Source organism: Rhinatrema bivittatum, chromosome 3, assembly GCF_901001135.1.
Source record: "Rhinatrema bivittatum chromosome 3, aRhiBiv1.1, whole genome shotgun sequence".
NCBI classification, from domain to species: domain Eukaryota; kingdom Metazoa; phylum Chordata; class Amphibia; order Gymnophiona; family Rhinatrematidae; genus Rhinatrema; species Rhinatrema bivittatum.
In genome coordinates, this window is record NC_042617.1 from 289,901,792 (window position 1) to 289,912,500 (window position 10,709).

Genomic DNA, 10,709 nt, shown 5'->3' on the forward strand with positions numbered 1-10,709 from the left:
AGCTCCACCAGTGTGCTGAAAGAAAAGGACACCTACCCACAGTGAAACACTTTCTGTAAATATATCATCTGTAACTGCACAAGTATTTAAAGATGGACTTTTATTTGTCTTAAACCAATCAGTAAATTATTATTTAACACCCAGCACCTGGTCCTGTTTGTTTATTCACAGCATCTCCCTCCAAGGGATGCCACAGCTACAAATACATACAAGGGACACACTAAAGTTTCTTTCATTGTCTGGGCCATAGACAAGTGTCTCCCCACCCCCATAGAAAGAATCTCCCCCAGGGATCAAGAGATGAGCTGGAAAGAAATCAGCAAGCTGGAGCAGCCCCAGAAGTTATAAATGTGATTGTGTGCCCTTGGGACTAAACACTGGGTAAGGGTTACACTCTAAAATGATCCCTTTTTGCTCTGTCCCATGCCCACCACTTCCCCTCCTAGCTCTGAATTACAGGGCAGGAGAGACTTACTAGGGAGCAGAGCAGCTCTTATTTACTCCAGATTCACCCCCCCCCCCTCCCCTCCTGATTTTCTGTATGCAGCCTGGAAGGCCAGGGGTTGGCTCAGGAAGCAGGCAGCTATAGTCTGCTGCCTGATATTCAACACTGCTGAAAAGCAGCAAATCTTCAGCCATCCTCTGCCCCCCTTCCAAATTTTTGCTGCCCTTGGCAAAGGCCTAGTGTGCCTATTGACAAATTCATGCCTGCCCTTCTCATGACTTGTCAAAACCAACCAAAATGTACCTATTCTCCAGCACTCCCACCTCATTTCCGCCAACAATCGCCCCATCTCCTACACTCACTTCTCCTTTGTCGCCCTCTTTTTTTCCCCACATTATTCACCCTGTTCACCAGACTGATGGCTCGCTCTCCTCCGCTATCTGCAGCTCGAATCCAGGAAACAGAGCGAGCTGCGCCGAGCCTACTCCCCTCCCCCTCTTGCCCAGGAAACAAACAGCACGTGGCGTGGCGAACAGCGAGGGGGGGAGGAGCTGCTGAGGAGCTGCACAGAGCAGGCAGCTCCTCTGCCTTCCTCCTGCTCCAATCGGAGCTGCTATGGTTCTGCTGCCCACACGGCTACCTGCTCTTTAACATAGCTAGGGAACAGCAAAGGGTAGTTCAAAACCAATTTTTGTATTGCTGGTTCACAGCCTTCCTGACATATGCAGAATAAGGAACTCGGAAATAGAAGAAATGCAATACAGTAAGGCAGAGCGAAAACAGCCATAACATTGGACCCCAACTATCAAGAAACAAGCAAGCTGATTATTTTAAGCAATCCAGGGATTTGCAGGAGTGCGATCATATAAATAAGATTTCCTGGTTCTGTGCAGGAGCGGTGGCGCTTGAAAGGAGTTAGGAAGAGAATGCATGAAGTCACCTATGCTGCGACACTGAAATCCTTGTCAGCGCTTGGGTTACAGTGGAACAAAAAGTCAGTTCTTTACCTGGAGATCCCATGGACAGTTTATTTAGAAGTGGAAGTCAGGCGGTTCTCCAGCTTCAACTCAGCTTAAAACCAGAAACTAAAATGTTTTGAAAGAAAAAACAAGAAAAAAAAAAGCTGTCAGAAAGGTTTTTGATAATTGAATCGTTAAGTGTGTCCCTAGGTTTCATTAAGAGGATTTGCTCATCCCTGCCCTGCAGCTTTTCTGCTTAGTTTTATTTTGGGGAGTTTAATAATTTGCGTTCAGTTTCTTACTTCTCTGGGACATTGAGGCGGAAGACAAATGATGATGAAGCAGGCACTGCCTGGGATCAGGAGGGAAAGGGGACTAGCAGTCTAGCGCCAAGATTTCTTGCATAAACAGAAAAGGCTGTTGTTAGCCATCTCCCCCAACATGATCAGAGATCCCTGGATCAGTTTCACCTGAACAGGGTGATCCATGCAGTTCTAATCTTGCACCCATTGCAGGCACGGAGTTATAGTCCCTGCTTTTCTTAAATAACTTCTCCATGCCCGCAATAGGGAAAACTAAGACCGGGCTAAGGTGGCACTGGCAACCCTACTTCACTGCCACAGAGATAAAGATAATCCCATCTTACTAATACCTTCTGCACCTAAGGTTGCCGTCTGGTTTTTTGACCAGAACCTCCAGTTCGAAGCGAACTCGCACACTACCTGAACACACACTAGAAGTCGGGGCACCTCTCCCCAGCCGGCTTTCTGGGGCGGGCAAAGCACGGAGGCTCTGCGCGGGATACCGTAGCTATGTTGGAGGTCCCGCCCCTCTCTCCATGGCTTTCAGTCACAGCAAGAGGAGGAGTTGGGGGAGGGGACTCTCGCTGAGATTGAAAGCCATGGGGAGAGGGGGGCGGGGCCTGCAGCACAGTTCTCAGCAGCTCGGCCTTGGGATCTCAAACAGCTATGAAAGATCTCCGGACAGGGCTGGTGCAAAGGTATTAGGCACCCTAGGTGAAACTTTCAGCCTGCCACCGCTCCGCCCCTGTCGCACCCTCCCCTCCCCCAATTAAAAGTTATGCATTTATAATATTTTAATTATTTATTTATTTATTTATTTATTTATTTATTTAGCATTTTTCTATACCGACTTTCCAATAACAGAATTATTGATCAATTCGGTTTACATTCTCAACAATAACAATGACAAGTAAATGTCTTACAATGAACAGGTCGAATTAACTTGGGTTAAGATATATGGGGTTAATAACATAATTAAAAGGTACGGTGCCTATATAAAGTATGGTGCTGTGATATTTTTACCTCAGACCATGCAAATTACATTTACATACAGTGTTGTAAAACCCTGCAAAAAAAGTAAAACAAATACACTTGGAACTGGCATTATTTCTATTGTAATGTGTATTGGGTACAGGCTTGGCCCTCAGAAAGCCACAAATACAATAAATTACAATTTCAATATAGTAAATCTCCCATACCAAACCATAACATTGCAATTATTACATCATGATGTTCAGCACACAGCAGAGAATGGCAATTAGCTTAAATTCTATAGATACAAATCTGTGAGGGAAGAAAAACCGGAAAAAAGCAGATAAAGAAAGCTTTTAAAATACCCCAGTTTGGTACAGAGGGAAGCTAGATGCTCAACATGTCAGACCCCAGCGCGGAGTCCCCAGAGACACTAATACAGTATAAAGATTGGATTGAATGGGACTGATTCAGGGAATTCACAGATTCAGACCTAAACAGTAAATTATATACTGTATTTGCTTATACCTGATTTATTATTGCCTATTATACTCATGATCATTATTACTACAGTATTCTGTCTTATGCATTATAATAATACATTCTAAAGTGTGTTATGTGTATGTGCTTTGCAAAGAGTAAGAGCTCCACCTAGTGGTCTTTAACACTCACCCATTACTAGTCTGAACCAGCATGGCATCCCTTATCTGACATCTGGCCTCAACTGTCAACTACTGCAATGGGGAGGGAAAAACCTATAATAGAACTGAATCCACCTATTCATCCCTCAGCTGTGAGGTAAAAATACATGATCTGCAAACAACCAGGAGAAAATCAGATGTAGGCTAAGTCACCACCCTCTCTAACATCTATATTAGTGATCTCCATACCTGGGAACTTCTAATTTCCAGTCACCCCGAGATTACAGTGAATGGGGGGGGGGGCGTGGAGGGGGCAAAGGACTGGATGTGTACAAATATTCTCAAACACACACACACACATATATTAACACACTCACATGCTCATTCTTCCATGCTCTCATTCCTCATTCTTTGACACATTCTCACACACTCACACCTTTACTCCTCATTTTCCCACATACATGCACTCATGCTCACTCACTCACTTCTCTCCCTCTTCCACACACATGCATGCCCCTTCTCCCTCACACACATGCTCATTCACACTTTCACTTCTCTTCCTCATACACAAATAAGAACATAAGAACATACACTCTCACATATATAGAACACACACTCTCACATATATAGAAACATAGAAATGACTGCAGAAAAAGACCAATCGGCCCATCCAGTCTGCCCAGCAAGTTCCCACACTTATTTTCCCATACTTATCTGTTTCACCAACCACTAAGTTCAGGGCCCTTGTTAGTAACTGTTTGATTCAAATTTTCTGCCACCCCCTGCCATTGATGCAGAGAGTAATGTTGGAGTTGCATCAAAGGTGAGCATAAGGCTTAATGGTTACAGGTAGTAACCGCCGCATCAAGCAAGTTACCCTGATGCTTATTTACCCAGACTGTACAGATCCATGCCTTGTTGAATGTTGTCTGAATGTAAATCCTCTTTTCCACATTTCTCCCTGTCATAGCAAAGAGCAACACTGTATATGCATTCAAAGTGAAGTATCAGGCTTAATTGGTTTAGGGTAGTAACCGCCGTAATAAGCAAGCTACCCCCACGCTTATTTGTTTACCCAAACTGTGTAGTTCGGTCCTTGTTGGTTGTTGTCTGAATGCAAATCCTCTTTTCCACATTTCCCCTTGCCGTTGACACAGAGAGCAATGTTGGAGTTGCATTAACCATGTGAAGGCTTATTGAGTAAGGATAGTAATCACCAGGTAGTAGCCTCCATTCCAGCAAGCCACCCCCATGGCTCTTCTCTTCATTCCCATCTTCTAGCTTTTAAGGATCCACAGTGTTTATCCCATGACCCTTTGAAATCCTTCACAGTTTTAATCTTCATCACTTCCTCTGGTAGGGCATTCCAGGCATCCACCACCCTCTCCGTGAAGAAATACTTCCTGACATTGGTTCTGAGTCTTCCTCCCTGGACTTTCAAATCGTGACCCCTAGTTCTACTGATTTTTTTCCAACGGAAAAGGTTTGTTGTTGACCATCTGAAAGTCTGTATCATATCACCCCTGCTCCTTCTCTCCTCCAGGGTGTACATATTTAGGTTCTTCAATCTCTCCTCGTAAGTCATTTTATGAAGACCATCCACATTTTTGGTCGCCTTTCTCTGGACCGCCTCCATCCTGTCTCTGTCCCTTTGGAATACGGTCTCCAGAACTGAACACAGTACTCCAGGTGAGGCCTCACCAAGGCCCTGTACAAGAGGATCATCACTTCCTTTCTCTTACTAGATATTCCTCTCTCTATGCAGCCCAGCATTTTTCTGGCTTTAGCTATTGCCTTATCACATTGTTTCGCTGACTTCAGATTAGAAGACACTATCACCCCGAGGTCTCTCTCCTGATCCGTGAACATCAGCCCTTCACCCCCCATCAAATACAGTTCTTTTGGATTTCCACTCCCCATATGCATGACTCTGCACTTCTTGGCAATGAATCGCAGCTGCCATATCTTTGACCACTCTTCCAGCTTCCTTAAATCCCATCTCATTCTCTCCACTCCTTCTGGTATGTCCACTCTGTTTCAGATCTTAGTATCATCCGCAAAAAGACAAATATTACCTTCCATCCCGACCGCAATGTCGCTCACAAAGATACTGAACAGAACCGGTCCCAACACCAATCCTTGCGGCACTCTGCTTAACACCGTTCTCTCTTCAGAGTAGGTTCCATTTACCATCACACATTGACTTCTGTCCGTCAACCAGTTTGCAATCCAGGCCACCACCGTGGCACTCACTCCTAAGCTTCTCATTTTATTCACCAATCTCCTGTGCGGGACCGTATCAAAAGCTTTGCTGAAATCCAAGTAGATGACATCAAGCGCTCTTCCTCGATCCAATTCCCTAGTCGCCCAATCAAAAAAGTCAATCAGATTTGTCTGACAGGACCTTCCCTTGGTGAAACCATGCTGCCTCTGGTCCAGCAAGTCTCCCGACTGTAGATAGTTCACTATTCTTTCTTTCAGCAGCGACTCCATTACTTTTCCCACCATCGAGGTAAGGCTAACCGGTCTGTAGTTTCCAGTCTCCTCTCTGCTCCCACTCTTGTGAAGCGGGACATCCACCGCTCTTCTCCAATCACTCGGCACCACTCCTGCTTTCAGGGATCTATTGAACAGGTCATGCAGCGGACCCGCCAGCACATCTCTGAGCTCCCTCAGTATCCTGGGATGAACCTCATCAGGCCCCATGGCTTTGTCCACTTTCAGTTTTCCTAGCTCTTCCCATACATTCTCTTCTGTAAACGGAGTTTCATCTACTCCACTCCTCTCCAGTTTCTTGTTAACTAGCGACAGTGCTTCTCCAGGGTCCTTTTTTTTTTTTTTAATTATTTATTTATGATTTTCATTTTACATTATTAGAATCCTTCCATATAAGATTGCATTACATAATATCACATATTAATTACTTATTCAATCTTTAATACTAAAGAAATATTTAACTTTTGTGTACAATCTACAATGCCATAATCCCCAATAGCAAATCTTATAATAAGGATATTCAAATTTCCATTTAAAGATATAACTCTTGAGTGGCAAACATTATATATGCACAGGAGCCCTAACGAAAAATTAAAAGAAATGGGCTTCACATAGAACCAACAGTGATAAATTCAAATAAACCTTCTATCTCTAGACATTTGGAGAAGAAGTTACTGGCCTATGGGCATCGATAAACTGCTTTAACTGATCAACTTGAAAGAACACAAATGTTTCCTCACCTTTCTTTAAAATACATTTACAGGGATACCGCAATGAAAAAACAAAATCTAAAGAGATAACATCTTGTCTGAGTGATAGGAACTCTTTCCTGTGATATTGGGTAATCGGGGCCATATCAGGATATAGCCTGATTTCCTGATCACAAAAATTCACAGGAAATTTCCTGAAATAGTTTCGCATTACATTCATAACATCTTGAGTTGTAATAAATGACACTAAAAGAACTTTCCTCTCAATTATTTCCAAATTAGATGATTCTAGAAACCCAGTCAAATTTGATGGCACTTCAATATTATTCTCATTTCTAACAGTTGCCCTGTTTGTTAGAAACCTGCAAAAATTAATAGAGGGAATATTTTGTTCAGAGAAACCCAGGCAAACTGTTAAAAAAATTTTTAAGGTAGTATATGGCATTTCCCCCATAATATGGGGGAAATTTAAAATTCTCACATTTAACTTTCTCAGTCCATTTTCTAATGATTCTAGACGTCTCGAAGATGTTAACTGTTCTTTTATAATTGCAGAGTTAACTTTAGCGTTTGTTTGAACCTTTTTTTCAATCTCAGTTATTTTATTTGTCAAAGTAGCTCCCTGTTCTTGAATTCCCAGTATGTTCTCCTGTATATTATGATTAAGGGAGTCAACTTTCCTCTCCAATCTGGTTAACGAAAGTCCCTGGCTTGCAACAAGGTCCCAAATGGCTTCGAGTGTCACAGCACCCAGCCTCGATGACCCCAACGCCAACTCACCCGCAGAATCCGGGAGAATGATGTTCTCTCCAGCCATTAGAGCCTCCCCTTCCTCTACCGGAGACTCTTTTGATGTAACTGGCCCCTCTCCAACTGTTTCTGGGTCCGTTTGCACCCGGCCCAGCCTTTCTCCCTCCGCTGCCTCAGGGTTCACCCCCTCCAGCTCTGGCGCTTCGGACGCGTCATCCGACTGCGACTGAGCAGGAGCCCTGACGGGGTCGCGTTGCGCCGGGGGTGCGCGAAGGTCAGGACTGAGGGACATCTCTCCCAGCGACGCACTCCGCTCTCGTGCCGCGGGGCTAGCAATGGCTTCCTCGACTCCCTCCAAGCTCACTGTCTGGGTCAGGAAACGCACGATGTCGAGCTGACTGGGTCCAGGTAAGGGCTCTGGAGGGAAAACCCTCACCTTTCCCTTCCTCTTAGAAGGCATTATCAGACAAAGAAAAACTTTCTGAAGAAAACAGAGGTAGCTGGCGTTTCACTGCTCCGCTATGCCGCCATCTCCAGGGTCCTTTTTAGTGAACACCGGACTGAAGTATTCGTTTAATATTTCTGCCATTTCTTCGTCTCTCTCCACACATTGATCCTTTTCACCTTTCAATTTCACTCTACCACTTTGGACTTTTCTCCTTTCTCTGATGTATCTGAAAAATGTTTTGTCACCTCGCTTTACCTCTTTGGCAATCCTTTCTTCCGCTTGACTTTTTGCTGTCTTGATTACTTTCGTCTCCCTCAGTTCCATGCTCTATTCCCTCCCTCCCCCATGCACACACCCATTCTCATATATACATACACATACATGCCCCTTCATATATATACACACATACCCCCCCCCCTCACTCACTACCTCTCCCCACCTCAAACTCATCAATAGCAGAAACCTTTTCCTAGAGTTTTGTTTTGTTTTTCAACAATGTGCATGAAGCAAGATGGGGTAGTGCTGCTGTGGTCAGTGTGGCTGGGGGATAAGGTACCACACCCTCCTTTCCAGAGATACCTGTTATTTTTAATCGTTTGTTGCTATTTATATTCAATTCTAAGGTAAAACATTACTGGTCACACTGACAGAATGCAAGTTCCCACATACTTTGTCCTTGTCCCGACACAGCCATGGATAGGGAAACAATCAGTGTCTATCTCAGCAACTGCAGATAAGGTTACCTTGCTCCCAGTGTCTCCACTCTAGGAAAAAGTATTTAGGGAGAAACTCTTGCCATCTGCTGTAATCTTGCCTTTCAAATTACGAGGACGCAGTTCTGTGCATGCAGTGGGGAAAAAACCCAAAGACACAGGAGTAATGACACAGTTGACTAAGCCAGAAGATTCTGATATCTGCACATCAGGAACAGGCTCAGTCTCCATTTCATACTGATATCTGCACCTCTTAATTAGAGGTGCCTGGGTTTTAGAAGACATATTGGGAGGTCTTCTGCAGTTCAGGATTTCTCTCTCTCTGCGCCTGGACATCACACTTTTGCTTTTGCATGGTAAGATGGGTACAACCTCAGTACAGCCTATGACTCTCACAACTCTCATGGCCGCTGTCTCCATTAGCCTCTCCTTTCTTCCTCACAGGCCAATCGGAGGCCTCCTCCCTTCTTTCTGCCAGCACAGTCAGGAAAAAGGGAGGAGGCACACCATTGGTCTGCAGGGGCAGGAAGAAGAAAGGAGGCATTCCATTGGACAGTGTAGTCCAATCAGTCGCCTTCTAGTCTAGCTGCTTCACTTGCGCAGAGGAAGGGCACTTGGATATTACAGGTGTTGGACCAGTGACCCGGCAATTCAATTAGAATCTCGGAGTCTCCGGGTCAAATCCAGAGCGTTCCCAAGTATGGTGATCTCTCCATACTACTGGGGAAATTTTCAAACTAAATAACTTGGAGACAGTGCAAGGGGATTGGGTGCCCTAGGCACCTTCTGCCTTGCACCAACCCCCAGTCGCACCAACACCCCCTTGCCTCGCCTCTGGTCGCAGCCCCGACTCCTATCTCCAGGGTGGGGACCCCATGCCGCTGCTTCTCCAACCCCTGCGCCACCCCTCCAAATTTAAATAAAATAACCCCTCCACCCTCCCGACTCCCCCCCCCCCCCCCCCCAAGACTCATGAAAACCCCTGGTGGCCCAGCGGGGGGCCCGGGAGCAATCTGGCACCATGGCCTTTAGTCCCTATCATGTGACAGGGGCTACCGGTGCCATTGGCCGGTTCGTGTCACATGGTAGGGACAATGGATGATCGGCCAATGGTACCGGTAGCCCCTGTCACATGGTAGGGGCTAAAGGCCACGGCGCCATTTTGGTTCGTGGCAGTCAATGGCCCAGGAGCGGCAGATCGCTCCCGAATCCTCCGCTGGTATTGGGGGGGGGGGGGGGGGTTGGGAGGAGGCAGGGACTAGGAAGAATTTTGAAGGGGCACTTTTAGCCGCTTCAAAATTCTATCGCCTGAAATGGCTGCCTCACCCTGCCTCGTTGGCCTGCGAGTGGTGATGCCCCCTAATGGTCGGCACCCTAGGCCCAAGCCTAGCTCGCCTAGTGCTTCCGCCTGCCCTGCTTGGAGATCAAATGCCTGATGTATAGAGTTGCTAACTTTTCCATGGAGCAGGACCGGACATTTGGAGGCCGGGCGCAGCTGCCCCACCCCCTTTTTCACCTTTCAAATCGAGCATTGATTTTCTACTAGGCAGATTCTACCTGCCTGGTTTTGGGGCTCGGTTGGACTCTCCTCTTCATCTGCGACTCCCAGGAAGATGGCACAAAGTAGCTACAAGTGCAGCACAGCTATGGGAGAGGCAGAGGAGGAAGAAAGTGAAAGCGAGCCCCGAAAACAGGCAGGTGATTGGAGCGCTGCCAGGCTGCCACCACTGATTGACCCCTGACCGGATTTTACAGTGTCTGGTTACCCTTGGAACCAGACACTGTACAACAGGCTGCAAAACTGGGCTGTCTGGTCAAAAACCAAGCAGCTGGTCACCCTACTGATGTATGCAGATGATTTGGCCATTTTATATTCTACCCCAGAAGGTCTGCAAAAGAACCTAACTTGATAGAGACCTGCAAATCATGGGCCTTAAAGGTAAATTTGGAAAAGATAAAAATTATGATTGTCCAGAAAACAAAAATATCTCCAACATAAATTCAAAATTTCTCCTAAATAACCAAGTAGCTGAGCATACCCTAGACTATACATGCCTTGACCTGACATGAAATGCATCTGGGTGTTTTAACTTGACAATAAAGATGCTGCAAGAAAAAGCTCTAAGAACCCTATAAACATGCCAAAGTTAATTGAGTTGCACTGATTGCCAAGTCAGCAAAGGGTTTTATGAAAAGTGTATGTAATAATTCAAAAGATAATTTGATATTCATTGTCTGAATAAACTGGTTAAGGAATATGTGCCATCTTGAGT

The 10,709-nt window shown here is 45.4% G+C and overlaps 1 protein-coding gene across 1 annotated transcript in view; it reads right to left on the minus strand.

Annotated features, from left to right (window-relative positions):
- Positions 1 to 2,171, minus strand: part of DTX3 (deltex E3 ubiquitin ligase 3) — a 58,849-nt gene extending 56,678 nt beyond the window's left edge. Inside the window, 2 exon segments of the mRNA XM_029594927.1 lie at positions 1,453 to 1,530; positions 2,057 to 2,171. Of these exon segments, the coding sequence (XP_029450787.1) occupies positions 1,453 to 1,465 (13 nt within the window). The 5' untranslated portion in view covers positions 1,466 to 1,530; positions 2,057 to 2,171.
- Between the last annotated feature and the right edge of the window lie 8,538 nt (positions 2,172 to 10,709).